Source organism: Lissotriton vulgaris, chromosome 1_1 (genome assembly GCF_964263255.1).
Source record: "Lissotriton vulgaris chromosome 1_1, aLisVul1.2, whole genome shotgun sequence".
Lineage (NCBI taxonomy): Eukaryota > Metazoa > Chordata > Amphibia > Caudata > Salamandridae > Lissotriton > Lissotriton vulgaris.
In genome coordinates this window covers 1634621373-1634640152 of record NC_141685.1, presented here as the reverse complement: position 1 = coordinate 1634640152, position 18780 = coordinate 1634621373, and the positions used below count along the sequence as shown (strand labels likewise).

The following is an 18780-nucleotide window of genomic DNA, read 5'->3' as shown; positions in this document are numbered from 1 at the left end:
GTAGTAGGAGATCTCTGTGTATAGTCCCGCCCATGTGCGTGGACACCAGAGCAATCATAAATAATCTCTTAAATTGTCAAAAAATTGCAGAACTGCAAAGACACTTAAGCGAGAATTTAAAGACAGATAATGCAGCCTATATCCACAGGCTACACTGTCCAGTGCTTCAACTAGAAATTCCACCAAAAAAAAACACAAAAAGCACAGCCTGCCCAGTTTCCTCCACAGAGAAACTTGCCTCTACCAGCAAAAGCTTCTGGAATGATAAAGAGGAAGATATGGACAGACAAGCCCCATAGGCTGCCATTATGTGGCTCAAACAGGATACTGTGCCTTTAAGAAAACTTTCCAGAACTCTCTCAGTATCCCAGAATGCACAGCAGATCCCTTTTACTTCCAGTTCTTTCTTCCGGCTCCTGCAAGCAGGACCCTGGAGCATTGAGCTCTCCCTTTCAAGGGTTTATTTGGTGATTTTTCACTTTTTCTTGTGTGTAGTGCTTGTGTTTAAGTACTAAGCCCTTTTTTCTTCTCTGTATTGTCAAAATACCTGGCTTATTTGACAATTGCCCAGAGTGTGATAGAAAAAAGGCCAAATCCGACCCACATGGAGTGTGCATCGTCTGCCTCCCCTCTTCTCACATCCCAGAGGAGTGTGAAATCTGCAAAACCCTCTCTGCCAGGACTCTGAGAGAGAGGATGAAGATCAGGCTCCAAGGCCTCGAGGAAAGGCATCAGAAGGCACAAGGTGGGTCAGGGCATGCTTCATCTGCCCATGCTGAGGCCTCTGGGGGGCTCCCCAGGGGCAGGAAGGCCAGCAAGCGTCCCCATACTCCGCCAGCATCGGTTGCATCGACTGCAGCGACGAGGGGGATGACAGCGGTCTGTTCCGCATCTCCCCGGGGCTCCGGGGAGAAGCGGCGTCGACGTTCGGCGTCGAGGGAGCTGAACAGACCACATCAACAGCATCGTCGTCAACATCGTCGACGTCATCGTTGAGTCATCGACGTCAGGAAAAGGCCCAATGTCGGCGCTCACCGTCGAGGCGACACCGCCGTTTGCCGTCGGCGAAGAGGAGAAGCATCGAGGGGATCCTCACCGTCGAGGAGGTGTTTGCCGTCGAAGAGGCGATACCGGTCGACGTCGAGGAGGCGCCACCGGTCGACGACGAGAAGACGTTCCTCGACGTCGAGGCGACGTTCTTTGACGCCAAGAAAGCTCATGAGGAGTCCTGATGCTAGGAGGTCGCCGATTGGTTCGCCATCGTCGCCAAGGAAGAAGACAAAGTCATCGGGCTTGGTGTACTCAGTGGTGTATACGCCTACTAAACCTAGGATGCCTACCCCATCTCATTTGCCGAAGGGTCTGCCTCCGCGGAACCCCACCCCGCCTCCACCTCCACCACCGCCTCGTGGGCCGGCTCCTCGCCAGTCACCGTCGCCTCAACTCCCACTGCCTCTTCCCTCCGTTCCTCCACCGGTGCCTCCACCGAGGACGGCCTCGTTGCCACGTTATCCAACGCCACCTAAGGGGACCCCTCAGCCGAGAGTCCGGGTTAGGCCGACATCGCCTGCTCCTGCGAGGCCTGCGGATCAGCCGAGGCCGAGAAGATCGCGCTCCCGCTCCGGCCGGAGAGGGAGGTCACGGAGCCGTGGCCGGTCGTCATCTCGATTTAGACGACGCCACAGGAGGCGCAGATCCAGATCCCGCACAGGCTCTTTCACCAGGGATTATTCACCGACGCTGTCGGAGTCTCCAGGGACGAGGGTGTCGCCCATTGACGATATTGTCTCCTTCCAGGAAGTGCTGTTGAGGGGTGTGGCTAAGCTAGGGATCACGGTGACGGTGCCAACACCTACGTCGTCCGTGATCTTCGAGGCGCTTCACAAGAAGCATTTGTCTCGGCCGCTGCTTCCGTTGGTACACGGATTGGAGGAGCCCGCCAAGGAGTTTTTTCTCACTCTGGCGGTGACGAAGGCAGCTCCCTCCAGGCTCATCAAGAAATACCGGGCTCCGGAATCTGACCCGGCTTTTCTTCGAATGGACCCAACACCAGACTCCGTTATTGTAACAGCGGCTAAGAAGCAGCATGCCACCACTCCTTCTTCGACAGTATCGTCTGATAAGGATAGCCATTGGCTGGATTCGGCGGGCAGGAAGGTCTGTGGGACGGCATCTACCACCATGAAGGCTGCAAGTGCGGGGCTCTGCTGGGGCGATATGATCGTGCCCTATGGGAGTCCCTCCAGCAGTACGCTGAGCTCCTCCCTCATGACAAGAAAGAGGACTTTCTGGAGATATTAAGTGAGGGGATGATGGTGTCCAACCAGATCATCAGCGTGGCGGCAGATGTATCTCTTCTGGTGGCGCACGGATGCTGCCACGGCATCAATCAATGGCATCACGTTGGCTTCGCCTCACCTCACTCAAACCGGAGGCGCAACAGCAGGTGGCCAACCTGCCTTTCTCGGGGGAAACCCTGGTCGGCAAGCATGCGGATGATGAAATGGCCCGTATGAAAGCAGATGCCAAAACCCTGACGTCTGTCGGGTTAGAGAAGCCTGAGAAGAAGAAGATCTACCGCCCGTTTCAGAGACGGTTCGGAGCTTCAGGCAGAAGGCAAGGGCAGACTTCCAGACAGCTGCAACAACAACAGCAGCAGTTCCTGAAGCCCTTCCAGAAACGCCAGAGGTGCAGAGGAGGCCAACAGTCCGCAACAGCGACCAAAGGCCCGGCCGGGTCTAGGCCCTGAGCGTTTGCTTCCCCTACATCCGTTACCCACTCCGTGGGGGGAAGCGTTCAATTTTTTCTGGCAGAGTAGAGAAAAATTACTCAGGACAAGTGTGGGCTGAATATTATTTGCAATGGATACAGTCTTCGGTTCACCAGCCCGCCTCCAGCTATAGCGCCGGTGAGCTCGCAGGTTCAGCTGTGCGAGCTCCAGGCAGAGGCCGACATCCTATTAAGGAAAAGGGCAATAGAAGACGTACCTCTGTCTCAAAGGGGAAGAGGTCTGTACTCACGGTTCTTTCTGATCCACAAGAAGGACAAGAACGAGTTCAGGCCCATTCTGGACTTGCGGCAAGCAAACAAGTGGATTCGCAGAGAGAGATTTCGCATGCTGTCGTTGCAGCAGATTTACCCTCAGCTGCAGCAGGGAGACTGGCTTTGTGCTATAGACCTACAGGATGCATACTTCCATGTGCCCATTGCACAGAAACACAGGAAGTTCCTGCAATTCCAAGTCGACACCAATCATTATCAATACACAGTACTGCCATTCGGGCTGAAATCTGCGCCCAGGACGTTCTCGAAGTGCATGGCAGTGGTAGCGGCACTTCTGAGGAAGAACTAGGTGTTTGTCTACCCGTATATATAACAAAAGGAGAGAGTCAGGGAAATTACACCAACTATGTGAGGTGGGAACTCCTGGTGTTAATTGAAACAACAATGGAGGAGTACCCCCTGGGAAAAAAAGAGAACATTTTCTGCTTCTAGAGCTTAAAGCTCAGGTCAGCACAGTATGCCCCAACCTGTTACCGGACAGTGCATGGCCTACTAGAAGACCATTCACTCACCAACCTAGTTGGTGACATGCTTCATCATCGGGGTCCTCCTACCCCATAGGCCGAGTGCCCACAGGGTGTGCTGCGACACCTGATTACAGTGGAGCAAGTTTCTTTTTCTTTTATATGTGCATAAAAATTACAGTGACAAGTGTGTTAAAAAGGGGCAAAAGTACTCACTTCAAGACTTTATTCTTGAGTGCTTGGACCCCTATAATAACAGTGTGGCACCCGTGCCTAATTAGGTAGGCTTTGGTGTCTCAAAGCGTGTAATGCGTTAAAAATAGCGCAGTGTGCTATGTGAGTATTACAAGAAAAATTAATAATAAGGTCTACATGTTTCAACCATTGGAAAGATTCTTAGGTTTTCGTCAGGACCGTGGTGATTGAACTGGGTGGTCCGCACACGCTAAGGTGCGCCCTGCCCTCGTTCAATTGGAAGACCGCAAAATTGCGATCTAGTGTAAAAGGGTGTGTCTTTTCCTCATTCAGGAGAAAAACCTGTAAGAAAAATGGGTAAACAGGGTTGGGATCACGTACCAGGGTGGACAAAACAAGGATGTACACTTAACATATAATGTGCTGTTCGTAGTCACCTGTGAAAGGTCACTTATATGGAATACCCATGCTCATATATCGCACTAGTGATAGGGTCCATCTAATCCGATCAAAATGTGCTCCAGTGCTAATTACCGGAACGTGCTTAGGTAAATAGAACCCCAGCGCCGTGTTGAGGTGTCAGTCTGGCAGGGCAACTGGGTTTGTTGCAAGAGGAAACAAGTGTGAGGGAGAGTGATCGCTATCGTGCTGTGTTGTGGAGCGCTATGGTATAGTAATCATAGATATCCCGGGTGGGCGGCTAAACATTCAAACCGCAAGTAGGTTGGCGTGTAGTACTAACGTCGCCCTCGTGGTTAAGAAATAGCGTCAACATGTAATGCTTACACTTGAGGCGGTAACTACCGCTTCATGGGCATCTGAACTTCCAAGACGGCAAGTGTCCGTCACCTAGATATGTTCAGAGACAAAGGCAGATAATGAGCAGAGTTCTGCCCGTACGAGACAGAAAAGAAATGGAAATAATGCGGGAGTACAGTGCGGTGAATGCCGCCACCGTACGAAGGTCAGCGTTATTAGACATACTTGCGGCTTCCCAACCCTGTTCCCCCATTTTTCTTACAGGTTTTTCTCCTGAATGAGGAAAAGACACACCCTTTTACACTAGATCGCAATTTTGCGGTCTTCCAATTGAACGAGGGCAGGGCGCACCTTAGCGTGTGCGGACCACCCAGTTCAATCACCACGGTCCTGACGAAAACCTAAGAATCTTTCCAATGGTTGAAACATGTAGACCTTATTATTAATTTTTCTTGTAATACTCACCTAGCACACTACGCTATTTTTAACGCATTACACGTTTTGAGACACCAAAGCCTACGTAATTAGGCACGGGTGCCACACTGTTTTTATAGGGGTCCAAGCACTCTAGAATAAAGTCTTGAAGTGAGTAGTTTTGGCCCTTTTTAACACACTTGTCACTGTAATTTTTATGCACATATAAAAGAAAAAGAAACCCGCTCCACTGTAATCAGGTGTCGCAGCACACCCTGTGGGCACTCAGCCTATGGGGTGGGAGCCCGATGATGAAGCATGTCACCAACTAGGTTGGTGAGTGAGGGGTCTTCTAGTAGGAAATGCACTGTCCGGTAACAGGTTGGGGCATACTGTGCTGACCTGAGCGTTTGTCTACCCGTACCTGGACAACTGGTTGATCAAGGCCTCCTCCTTCTCGGAAGCTCAAGCACACTTTCAGAAGACGTGCATTCTATTGAACAAGCTGGGGTTGCACATCAACATGTCCAAGTCTGTCCCTACTCCGGTCCAATGCATACAGTACTTGGGAGCCTCCATCAATACGCTGTCAGCAAGCGTGTCTCCTTCAGAGGAGCGACGGTTATCACTCCTTCGGAAGGCTCAGGCTCTTATGACCGCTCCATCTACAACAGTGAGGATGGTGTCTTCTCTACTGGGGTCGATGGCCTCTTGTATCTTCCTCACGCCTCACGCATGGCTGCACATGAGACCACTGCTGGAGTGCTTGGAGGATCAATGGGATCAGAGGACTGGTTCTTGGGACGACACAATACGACTGTCTCTGCATGCTCTTCAGTCTCTGAAGTGGTGGTGTTCAGCGGAGAATCTCCTCAGAGGGGATCCCTTCCACAAGGACATTCCCGCACAGACGATCGTGAAGGATGCGTCTCTCCACGGCTGGGGAGCGCACTCCGGAGACTTACAGATTCAATGGACGTGGTCCCGATCGGAGTCCACGTACCACATCAATTTCCTGGAATTCAGAGCTATTCACTTGGTACTGAAGGCCTTTCATCCGTCCTTTCAGACCAAATCTCTGCTTGTACAGACAGACAATACGACCACAATGAATTACCTCAACAAGCAGGGGGGCTCGAGATCACGCACTCTGTCGCAGGAGGCGCAGGCGATCTGGCACTGGCTTCTGGCCAGAGGACTGACGATAACGGCTACCCATCTGCCAGGTGTGCAGAATGTTCAGGCGGACGCACTGAGCAGACTGATTCAGGAAAACCACGAATGGGTCATAAACGACGAAGTGCTAGGAGAAGTCTTCGCAAGGTGGGGGACTCCAGACGTAGATCTGTTTGCCACCGCCGAAAACAGCAAATGCCTAGACTTCGCCTCCAGGTACTACCAACAGGGGACGTTGGGGAATGCCCTATGGATCGACTGGTCGAACAGCTTTCTGTACGCTTTTCCACCCATTCCCCTGATTACAGAGGTGCTCATCAAGCTGTCCCGGTCCAGGGCGCGGATGATATTGATCGCCCCGGAAAGGCCCAGACAGTGGTGGTTCACGGACCTGCTTCACCGGTCTCTCCTTCCTCACATACGGTTGCTGTGCAGGCCAGACCTTCTCACGAAGTTCGGGGGACAGATGGTGCACCCGAACCTCTCATCTTTGAGTTTGGCGGCATGGCTCCTGCGATAGTGCAATATGGCCATTTGAATCTGCACGAAGATTGTATGGACATACTGAAGGAGGCTAAGCGACCTTCCACTAGGACTTCTATGCTTACAAGTGGAAGAGATTCTGCATCTGGTGCAAGTCCAAGAACTATGACCCTACGACGTGTAAGGAGGATGTCATCCTTCCTTATCTTCTACATTTGGCGCAGTCTGGCCTTAATTTTCATTCCATTAAGGTTCATCTCGCTGCATTGATTGCCTACAGGAAATGCCCTTCACAGATTTCCTTCTTCCAGATCCCTGTGATCAAAGATTTTGTGGAAGGCTTGAAGAAAGAATTCCCTCCTGTCCGGCTTCCTTCGCCTTCATGGGAATTGAATGTGGTGCTGTCCAGATTGATGAAGGAGCCTTTTGAACCTATTCATAAGGCTTCGTTGCAGCACCTGTCCTGGAAGGCGGCGTTCCCTGTGGCCATTACATCGGCCCGCAGGGTGAGTGAAATTCAGGCGTTGTGTTGCCAAGACCTTATACTGTATTTCATGCTGCTAAGGTTGTTATGCGTACTCACCCTAAATTTCTTCCCAAGGTTATTTCTGATTTTCATGTCAACCAGACCATAACTTTGCCTACGTTTTTTCAGAATCCTTCATCTCCAGCGGAAAGGTCTTTGCATTTCCTGGATGTTAGGAGGGTGTTGGAATTTTATCTGGATAAAACCAAAGATATTCGTAGGTCAGACCAATTGTTTATCAATTATGGATCAGTCAGGACCAGTGTTCCCAGTAACGTGCGCGCCTGCGCGGGCGCCCACGTCTGATCCCCCGAGCGCGCAGTGCTGAGTGTGGAGCGCGCATCCACAGCACATCTTAGGAGAGCATTTGCGCCGCCGCTTTCAGAACAGGAGCGGCGAGAAAAATGGAAATTTCCGGCTTCTGGTGGCTCCTGTACTTGCTGCTGTTTTTCCTTCTCAATGGAGCACAGCTGGGGGCTGTTTGTGGACTATTGTGAAAACTTTCTTGTTAATTGCAGCACCGTCGTGCGCTGCATTTAACATAAATATTTTCACAATGGCACACAATCAGCCCGCAGCCGCGCTCCATTAAGAGAAGAAATGCTTCAAGTCAAAAAGCACAACGTGTGCTTTACACGTCATTCTTTTGGGCTTGATGCATGTCTTCCCTTAATGGAGCGCGGCTGAGAGCTGATTGAGGGCCATTGTGAAAATATTTGTTAAATGCAGCGCACGACGGTGCTACACTTAACAGGAATATTTTCACAATGGTCCTCAATCAGCTCTTAGCCGTGCTCTATTAAGAGAAGACATGCAACCAGCGCAAAAGAACGAAGTGTAAAGCACACATGGTGCTTTTTGGCTTGCTGCACACCTTTTGTTAATAGAGTGTGGCAGATTGTGTGCCTTTTTAAAAGTTTTCATGTTAAATGCAGCCCCGTGCATCAGTATGTCGGGCTCTGCAATTAACATGAAAACGTTCCAAAAGGCACGTAATCTGCCGCCCTCTATCAACAAAAGGCATGAAGCAAGCCTAAAAACATAACGTGTGCTTTTACAATCACTAATATATGCTAGTGATTCTAAAGGCACACGTCATGCTTCTAGACTTGCAGCATGCTTTTTTTGTTAATAGAGCGTGGCTGCGGGAAGATTGTGTTGTAAACATAACTAGACTACAAACCTAGGAGGGGAGACATGAAGAAAGTGTCCAAATCTGGGAGCTGTATCTGAAACCAAATAAGTGAAGTCCCGATTTGATTTTGCATTAGATTGTATATAGGTTTTCTGATTTGAGATCGGGGTGTGGGGAGGAAAGTAATGAGTAATAAACAGGACTACTCTTGCAACATTTTAGATAAATTAGCTATTGCTTTGCATCTTATTTTCACTCTGGAAAAAAGCATTAATCAATGATAGAGTGCATAAATGAAAGACACAATGAGAATGTGGCAGTGTTGTATAGTTTTAGTATTTAATCATATTTATTGATACTAAGAGTGCCATTTCAAAAGCACCAGTGCTGGGGACCAGGTTTAAGCAGTAGTGCTTGACACTTGGCGCCCCCACCTCCCTCCACCCCACCTCTGGTGGGTGGGAGCCAGTGCAGCAAAATTACCAGCGCTACTTTTTTGGGTTCCCAGTCCGGCCCTGCCTGCCCCATCAAACAGGCCTCCTCCTTTCCAGTACCTAGGTCATTTATCTGCACAATCAAGCAGGAACTCCAGTGTCAAAACCCCTGTTGCTGCACCCACACACGCTGTCGGGTTCTTGGCGCACATTGGTGTGGCTGGAGCGCACAGAGACCTCACACTGCCGCACACAGAGGAAACAAATTAGAGGGAACATTGGTCAGGACCGGTCTTGCTACCTCCAAACAGTCCATTTCTAGGTGGATTGTGTCCTGTATACAATTGTTTTACCAAAAAGCTAATAAGACCTTAGGAGGTAAACCTAAGGCTCATTCCACCAGGGGCAAAACTGCCACGACTGCTTTGCTACGCAATGTTCCAATTGCAGAAATCTGCAAGGCGGCCACTTGGAAGTCAGTCCATACCTTTGCTAAGCATTACTGTCTGGACACTGATGCCAGGACAGACGCTCAGGTTGGGCAGGCTTCGCTGCGAAATTTGTTCGCACAGTAGTGGTGTTATGTCTTGATTCTCCACCGCCGCTTTGGTGTGTGGATGGGCTTGCCATTCTATTCACTAGATTATGAATATACACAGAGATCCCCTACTACAGAAGGAGTAGTTTCTGTCCTGTAACTCCAGTTCTGTAGTAGGGGTATCTCTGTTATAGTCATAAGCGCCCGCCCTCCTCCCAGGTGGAGAAAGATATTCATGTAAGGAATGCTACAGGTCTGGCGTGTTACGCCTTCAAAAAGAACTGAAAGTAAAAGGGACCTGCTGTGCATTCTGGAATACTGAGAGAGTTCTGGAAAGTTTTCTTAAAGGCGCAGTATCCTGTTTGAGCCACATAATGGCAGCCTATGGGGCTTGTCTGTCCATATCTTCCTCTCTATCATTCCAGAGGCTTCTGCTGGTAGAGACAAGTTTCTCTGTGGAGGAAACTGGGCAGGCTGTGCTGTTTGTGTGTTTTTTTTGGTGGAATTTCTAGTTGAAGTACTGGACAGTGTAGCCTGTGGATATAGGCTGCATTATCTGTCTTTAAATTCTCTCTTAAGTGTCTTTGCAGTTCTGCAATTTTTTGACAATTTAAGAGATTATTTTTGATTACTCCGGGGTCCATGCACATGGGCGGGACTATTCACTAGATTATGACTATAACAGAGATACCCCTACTACAGAACTGGAGTTACAGGACAGAAACTACTCCTTCTCCCCATCTCCCTATTTACAATTTATGTCTGAATGATCCAGGTCTGTGAAGCTGCAGTTGTTAGTAGAAGGGTTCTTCCAAATCAGCCCCCAACTGCAGGACAACTCTACATTTCCTTCAGGAGCTTGTAGGTTAATTGACTGGAAGTGTGTTACCTGCTATTGGGTGTGGTTTGTTGTTAAGAATGTAAGCAGAGGAATTGAATTGCCTATTTATATAGGTAAGCCCAAGCAGCAGGGAATGCAATGCTTGCTATTGAATAAAGAGGCAGTTGTTCTAAGTTGTTAAATTTGCATTTAGGCTTAGAGGTTGAATACATTGATAGTTATGTGCAACTGGACATTACTGAGTGAACACTCTCTGTGACACAACATCTGAGTGTCATGTGGCACACCTGTCAAACATTTTTTCTTAGGTACTGGCCTTTTTTATTGGGTTCAAAATTCTCCAGTGAGGCAAGCTGAAGCTTTATTAGAAGAAGGTGCATGAAAATCGGACACCTTTGCTGCAAAGTCCTTCTGAGTATGCAAGAGGTTTTCGAATTCCAAAACTTTTCGAAGTCCCAACGTTCCAGGGTTTCTGGAACAGCTCCTCCGGGTCAGTTCTAAGGTTCCAAGGCGCCAGGATTCACTCCAACATAGGCCAATGGCAATGTCCACTCCAGGTCCAGTTAGTACTGGTCACTTCAGGTAGAAGGCCCGTTGCAAATTTTTGTGTCCCTGTGATCACACACGGTGTCAACCAACTGACATTTGGGGTCCACTTCTTTATACTATGTACAAGAGGGAACAGGTCAAGTCTTTCAGGGCTCCTCCTAGATTACAGCTTCAGAGTCCAGTCCTCTTTAGATTTTCTGCAGGTCCAGAAAGCGTGCCTTGGGCTGCCACATTTATGGTTGGCACCAGCTAGTGGGTGGGGGGACTCCTGGCTTCTCCCTAACCAATGGAATAAATGCTTACAGGATCAGCGCTACCCACTTTTGCAGCAGTTCCTATTTGACTTACTCAAACAATCATACAGTGCACCTTATTGCTAAAACTTAAGATGGAGAAACCCTTCTTCAATTGTGCAGAGTCTCTGTGTTAGAGATGTGGCATGGAAAAGGAGCAGTCCCCTCTTCTGTGGTCACTCAAAACCCAATCTGGGGGAAGCTCCTCTCTCATGGGGTTTGATGTTTGCCTGACTGGGGGTACAAAAGTGTGCCTTCTCCAGGTCTCACCTTGCATTTGCTTGTGAAATAAAAGGCTCCTTTACTAGGGAATTAGGTTCAAGACCAGTAAAAATTATTTATTTCTAAGAAATATTACATAAACTTATTTTGACATACATAATTACAAATATCTTAAAAAACAATCAGTATAAAAATTTGAATCTCTTCTAATTAAAAGTAGTATTAAGTTACTGGGTTCATCCTAAGTGATCTTCCTGAAAAGCGGAACAACAACTCCCCACACCCAGGCCATTGTTCCTTCTCTTGCAGCAGTTGTCACACTTCATTAAGGCCAAGCACTGCCAGACCAGCTTTTAGAAGACTAATGCTAATTTGACTACTGAAGGTTCAGCCAGGTGAAAGGTAACTTTCTAAAAGTTACCTTTCCTAAATTATTTATTAAGAATCTGACTACCATTCATTTAGATTTTTACTCAATGATAAACTCGTTTTTGAATGACTTTTGTAGCTGTTTCTTGTCAAAGTCTACAGATTACATCTTATAATGTGTACTTTGACATTTTCTAGGATTCAGTTACAGCCCTGCTCATGCAAATAGTTTTCGAGGCATAGTCACTGGAAGAACATGCCTGTTTTAATTTCACTCATGTTCCTGATTTAAAAATTAGGCACCTTACCTTGTGGGCTATGTGACATATTAATATTTAAAGCAGGACTTCCAATCTGTTAAAAAAGGCTTATATTGGCAGGTCTGTACTCAGCTTTAAGGCTGCTGCACCCAGGCTACACAGGATAGGCCTGAAGCCTTGTTTTCTCTGTCGCTGTAGTTGATAGCACAATTTGTTCTGCAGTCCACAAGTCACATTTACATTTACATTCCATGTTTGTTTTTCTGCTCCCTATACTATGGCCTAATGGGAAAGTTAAATATGACAATTAGAGATGAGGAAATTTTGACAACTTTAAAGGGGAAGCCAAAGCACTTAACTCCTAGTTAGCAGGGTTAAAGGGCACAAAGTTCTAAATCCAGCAAAACAGGGCAAGCATTGAGGGGAAAACATGGAAAAGCTGATCATTTCCTACAGTTGACAGAAAGAGAGCATGAACCAGGAGCAAAAAATAAATAGGGATATGCTAGAGTATAGCATATCACTTTGCCTTATAGAAATAAAATTAAATTTTGAAGTGCTCCAAAGTTCCCATTAAATAACATGATTTTTGCACATTGTTTTGTTTATGAATTAAATAAAATATTTCATGATTTGTCCATTTGTTTGATTTATGCTTGCTTCTAAATTGTTTTGGAGTTCAAATCATAAAAATGCTTTTGGGGGAGTCTCGGGTTCCAGTAATAATTCAAAAGGGGTCAACTGTAGGCAAAATGTTATAAGCTGCTGGGGTAGACATCTGTGTAAATGCCTTTTGTTTAGCAGTGTAGGTGATGCCAGCAACTGGAACCAGATTTGATAATGGATAAAATATTTCCATTGCAGTGGCTTTTAGTTTTGCAAATTGGAATTTTGTGTTTCAGGTCTGAGGAAAAAAGCCTCCTCAGCTTGAAATGGAGGTAAAACGAAGGCCCAGCATATGTTTACATGTGTAGTCGAAGCCAGGCGTGAGGTGCTTAATGTATGACAATCCATCCTTTTCAAGTTTAGAAACTATAAGAAACTGCACTAGGAATCATGGATCCTTAGAGATTTAATTTGTGGACTGCACTTTCATCCAGTCTGATTTATCTATGTAGGTGGGAGGTGTGTTCTTCCAGAAGTAATATTTATTCTTACCTTGCCCTCCGCTTATTATTCTTTGCATCTGTTAGGTTCTTTGGAACGGGAAGTCGCACCTGGAAGTGAGTGTGCCTGGCACATACAAAGCACACATGTGCGGCTTATGTGGCAACTTTAACAACTACCCCCAAGATGACATGAGAATACGGTCTGGGCAGATCGTTCTGTCTGAGGCATCCTTTGGAAACAGCTGGAAGGTAAGTGTCATTGCAATGGATGAATGACTTGCTGTCCTATCCTGTTCTGCACTGCAATAGTGACAAATATTTGTTAGAACTGTCATAAAAGGTTTATATCAAATAGGTGCAAAGGTATGGGAAAGATGTGGCCCTTAGGCTAACCTCCAGGAAATTAGAGATTGCCACCCATGCATCTAATGTGTTCACTTGAATTTAAGCTATTGCCCTACTGTCCTTACAGACAATGGCAAGGCCTTAAGAATACACTAGCTTGGATCACCCAAAACAAATGATCATGTAACAAGGAACCTCAGAACATACTCATCTTCTGGCATGAGTCTGTTTGTGGTTTATAAATACAGATTGCAAACTAAAAACCCATGGCTGAAATATATTGGGTGCTAAGTCATATTTCAAAATGCAGATGAATATATGCACAGATGTAATGGAATTAGACAGCCATATGTGGCCAGGCAGATTCGTGGAAATGGGAGCAGTGTTGTCATATCACCACCATGCAAGTGAATGTAGAGTGATGCAAACAGTGCATACCAGACTAACCAGTTGAGTGTAAAAGGTGTGTATAGAGAAGCACACCAATCATATTTGACCAAATAGATGAATCCATCAGGAAGTATGTGAGATTTGCGTGGCCCACCATGTTAGTGCTCGTGGAGCATCTAAGCCATACCTAGCAAGGCAGAGAAGTGTGCAGGGTGAAGGCCAGGTATAAATTACCAAGAATTATCCATAGCAGGCAATCTAGAGTTGGGCTCTAACCCATGATAAGGAAGTATGTAAATCAATGACAGAAATGGAGCAGAAGATGGACAGGACTCTTCATGGCCAGAAAGGGAACATGTATTACTGGACTCTCTTCACGACCAGAAGTTCTGTAAACTTCCACCCATTGTCCAACTCACAGCCTGACTCTGTCCTTACACCTTTCTCCTAAAATACATTTATTTAGGCATTCTGATGAAACTCTTCTTCAAAGAATACCTATATTATGATATGCAATTTTCAGGGGTCTCAATCAAGAGTATTGGGCTCTATGCACCTCTCAAATATATAACAATAGCAAGGGGGTGTATCAAGTGCGAGCTCACATTCACTTTACCATGTTCAGAATGATGAACCTCGAGAAATACACCAGGGTTGACATGCTTGATTAGGGGGGTGATTTACCTTTATTGTTAGTGTTTACCTGGATCCATTGATCAGCGGTGAAGGTCCGCAGATTAAGAGTGACCAAATATTGTATTGCTTCTTCTCAGGTTCAAAGTGATAATTACACCACAAGCCAGTGCTCAGATGGCCATGACGTGGAGCCGTGCAAAGAAGCTGGGTATCGGGCCCGCAAAGATGCCAATGCCAAGTGCAAGGTGCTGAAGTCCAAGGTGTTTGAGCGCTGCCACGCCGTGGTGCCTCCAGAGATGTTCTTTGCCTCATGTGTCTATGACCTGTGTGCCTGCGGCTCCAACGCAGATGAGTGTTTATGCGATGCTCTGGAAGCCTACGCTTCTGAGTGTCGGGAGTCCGGGGTCATCCTACAATGGAGGTCGCCCTCCCTCTGCGGTAAGACACGTTCTTCATTCTATTATAAATTCATTTAAAGTCATGCAGCAACATAACATGAAGTGACAACTGAAATTTACTCCAGACGAAGGGGCATAGTGCAAGCCCCTTATGCCACCGGAGCATCTCTTTTTTTGAGGCTCCAGTGGCGCAGTGTGCTGGCCCATATTTACAAGGCCATGCATAGCCACCCTGCGTGGCTTTTCATGGCTTTGTGAATATGGCCCCCCCTTTCATGCATTACTCTGTGTGGACGGGGCATTCCATGGGTATTGCTGTGGGTGTCCCCATGCAACACCCATGGATTCTGACACACTCCCAGATTTGCAAAGTTTTGTAAACCTGAGAAAGAGTCAGATTCTAAAACCTCCCCAGGGGAGATATATAAGTGGTGCAACAAGGAAATTTCTCCATGTTTTCCTCTTTCTATGTGTGCTGCATTCTGCAGCACACACAGAAGGAGGAAAACGCCATCAATGATTGTTTTTGTGCAGGAAGGTGTCCCTTCGTGCACAAAAACAATCTTCCCTGCAATGCAGGAACCCTCCCACCATGGTGCATGGGTGCCTGTATTGGCATTAGTCAAACTATTGTGCGCCAGCGCAGAGGAATGCACAGGGAAGCGTAGTATTGTAAATACAATGCATCCTTGCACTATTCCAATGACGGAGCTTGGCGCAGCAAGATGTCTTGCAGCATTGCGCTGCGTCACTAGCTAGTAAATGTGCCCCTAAGTGTCTACATCACTGAGGTGAATGTTGAGGGATGTTTAAGAAAAATGTGATTACCAAATTTGGAACAAGTTACGCCCATTGTCTAGGATTCTCCAGGTGGAAAAAAAATGAAGTTAGGTAAAGATTTACAAATAAATCATGCAGCGCAGCGAGTGAAGTTGCTGCGATGTGTAAACTGGAGAGGGCTTAACAGCGCCATATCTGCAAAGATGCAACACTGTTCTGCTCTCTCTCTGTGCTGGCGCACTTTATACTGCCACGCTCCAATGCAGACAGTCCTGTACAAGAGTGCAAGGTTGACTGTGTTGTGATCAGCATAGTTATTGTGCAGAATGGGGTCCCTTTCTGCACAAAAACTATGCTGAAAGGCAATTTCCTCTTGGTAAGTGTGCTGCAGAATTTAGCACGCATGCAGAGGACAAAATGAGTATAAATAAAAAAATGTTCGAGGCATGTTTGCTGTAGATACACATGCTTTGCATACTCCTGCCATCTAGTGTTGGGTCCGGATGTTTGCAAGTTATTTTTCTTCGCATAAAGTCTTTCCTAGTCACGAGGTAAGGTGACTCTTCCTTTCAGTGATAGTGCCCATGGGCATCGACTCCAATGTTAGATTGTTTTTTCCGCCATCGGGTTCGGACGTGTATTGCTGCACACCGGGTCACGACTGTTTCTCGGGTTCCCCTTGTTGCTCAAACATCTCTACCCTCGACGGTATTGTTTCCGTACGCGTTTCCACTTCTCTGCGTATCATTTTGACATCTGAATAGACCTAGAATCGGAAAGCTTCGTGGACGGCCTTCGAGGCCTAACCACGCCCGGGAAGCCCTCCGTCGGTGGATCGCACTCCGTTTAAATTCTGTCCTCGGTGCCACGCGAGGAATCCGCGCACCGACTCACACGAAGTGTGTAACTTGTGCTTATCTCCCGAGCACAAAGAAGAAAACTGTGGCGCTTGCAAATCGTTCCTGTCAAAGAAGACCCTCCACGACCATCGGGCTTGACGTTGAGACATGCAGCGTCAAAGCATCGAAGACACGCCGGACATCTTCGGTGAAGACTCCGGCCAAGAAGAAATAGAGGCATCAGCGGCAGAAGAGGAGGCAGCCTTCTCCGACCAGGACTCGGAGCTCGAGATAGACCTCGAGGTGGAAGAAATGCAGCAGGGACAAGGTGACATGAGTACCGAAGACCCCTTGTCCCCACAAGCACTAAAGAAACACAAGGCTTCGGCACCATCTCCTCCTTCTGGCCAAGGTCGGCACTGAAACCGCGCTTCGGACGCCCCGCCTTCGGGCCGGGCTCTGAAACAGCCAGTCAAGCCTCAGGCTCCGTACCCGGTCGCCAAAAGTCTTCCTCGGAGCCGAAACCCTCTGGTTTGAAGCATAAGTCAGGCTCAGAGCCGAACTCCTCTGTGCTAAAACCCAAGCAACCTTCGGGCCGAAACCTTTCATGCTGAAAGGCTAGCCTCTGTCTGCACCAAAAATGTTGGCACCGAAACACAAAGAGTCCCCTTCACATTCGAAAGTGGACACCATTCCGTTAACAACAGATCCAAAGAAGAACAGGCTACACATTAACCCTGAGACTGGCCATATTTACACCAAACCACCTCAAAAACGCAAGCTTCAAGATGAGGACATTTCTTACAAGATCCCCTTGAAGAAAAAATCTGTAGCTACAAGTCCTTTCCATCTTCCATCACCTCCTCTAGCACCTCCGTCACCACCTCAGAATCCTTTGCATATTACACCTCAGGATTCCCCACAGTCACACCATGACAATGACGATGCAGATGTTGGGGAGTTGAATATTCCAATAGATCCATGGACAGATTACACAATTGATCTACCAGGTGATACTGATCCAGACCTTTACCCAGCCAAACCATCTCCTCCAGACGACAATGAAGCACACAAAGAACTCATTGCCAGGGCTGCACATTACCATGTTGAGCTGCACAAAGAATCACTAGAATAGGATTTTTTGTTTGAGACTTTGGCCTCTACACACAGGTCATCACAGACACTTCCCATGCTTAAAGGCTTGATGGGACATGCTGATGAGATTTTCAAAGACCCAGTCAGAGCATGCATCTTGACTCCTGGGGTGGACAAAGAATTTAAGGCCTCTCCTACAGATCCTACATTTATAAAGGGACAATTATTGTTAGTTTCCCTAGTAGTATCTAATGCTCGTAAGCAGGCAAATTTTCAAACATCAGGAGATGCTCCTTCGCAAGATAAAGAGTCTGAATTAATTGATGCCTCTGGCAAGCGCATAGCTGCTCAAGCTGCAAATCAATGGCGCATTGCAAATATGCAAGGCCTCTTAGCCAGGTATGACAGGGCAGACTGGGATGAAATGGACCAATTGCTCCAATAACTCCCAGATGAGCATAAGGCTAACGCACGAGATTTAGTAAATGAGGGTAAGCACATTTCTAATTCCTCTATACGCTGTGCTCTAGATGCTGCAGACACCGCAGCTAGAGAAATCAACACCGATTCAGAAAAGGGGGTGGTGATGAACAGAGTGTCTGAATTAAGCAGACCACTCTTACCCAGTCCAAAGATCAGGGCTTGATCCATCACCGTTATTTATCTCACTGCCCCATCCCAGCTCAGAACTTGGCTATATGCAAATCAGTCTGTCCCTGGCCCAGTGCATCATGGGAACAGGGCAGACTAAACTACCAAGCCAATTCTTCACCAGAAAGGAGACAAGCTACCGGGGACCGGTTTCTGGCATTTCAGCCGTCTTCGGCCCGGCTTGCTTGAATCCTGATGGAGCAGTGAGAAAGGGACTCATGTCTGAGTATACCCTGCCACACCTATAGTGGCCAAAAACGATTCAGAAAAGGGGGTGGTGATGAACAGAGTGTCTGAATTAAGCAGACCACTCTTACCCAGTCCAAAGATCAGGGCTTGATCCATCACCGTTATTTATCTCACTGCCCCATCCCAGCTCAGAACCTGGCTATATGCAAATCAGTCTGTCCCTGGCCCAGTGCATCATGGGAACAGGGCAGACTAAACTACCAAGCCAATTCTTCACCAGAAAGGAGACAAGCTACCGGGGACCGGTTTCTGGCATTTCAGCCGTCTTCGGCCCGGCTTGCTTGAATCCTGATGGAGCAGTGAGAAAGGGACTCATGTCTGAGTATACCCTGCCACACCTATAGTGGCCAAAAACGATTCAGAAAAGGGGGTGGTGATGAACAGAGTGTCTGAATTAAGCAGACCACTCTTACCCAGTCCAAAGATCAGGGCTTGATCCATCACCGTTATTTATCTCACTGCCCCATCCCAGCTCAGAACCTGGCTATATGCAAATCAGTCTGTCCCTGGCCCAGTGCATCATGGGAACAGGGCAGACTAAACTACCAAGCCAATTCTTCACCAGAA

At 47.4% G+C, this 18780-nt stretch overlaps 1 protein-coding gene across 1 annotated transcript in view; it reads left to right on the top strand.

The window, feature by feature from the left end:
* Positions 1 to 18780, top strand: part of KCP (kielin cysteine rich BMP regulator) — a 694272-nt gene that overhangs the window by 654650 nt on the left and 20842 nt on the right. Inside the window, exons 57-58 of the mRNA XM_086918865.1 lie at positions 12915 to 13079; positions 14339 to 14639. Of these exons, the coding sequence (XP_086774991.1) occupies positions 12915 to 13079; positions 14339 to 14639 (466 nt within the window). The remainder of the gene's footprint in view (positions 1 to 12914; positions 13080 to 14338; positions 14640 to 18780) is intronic.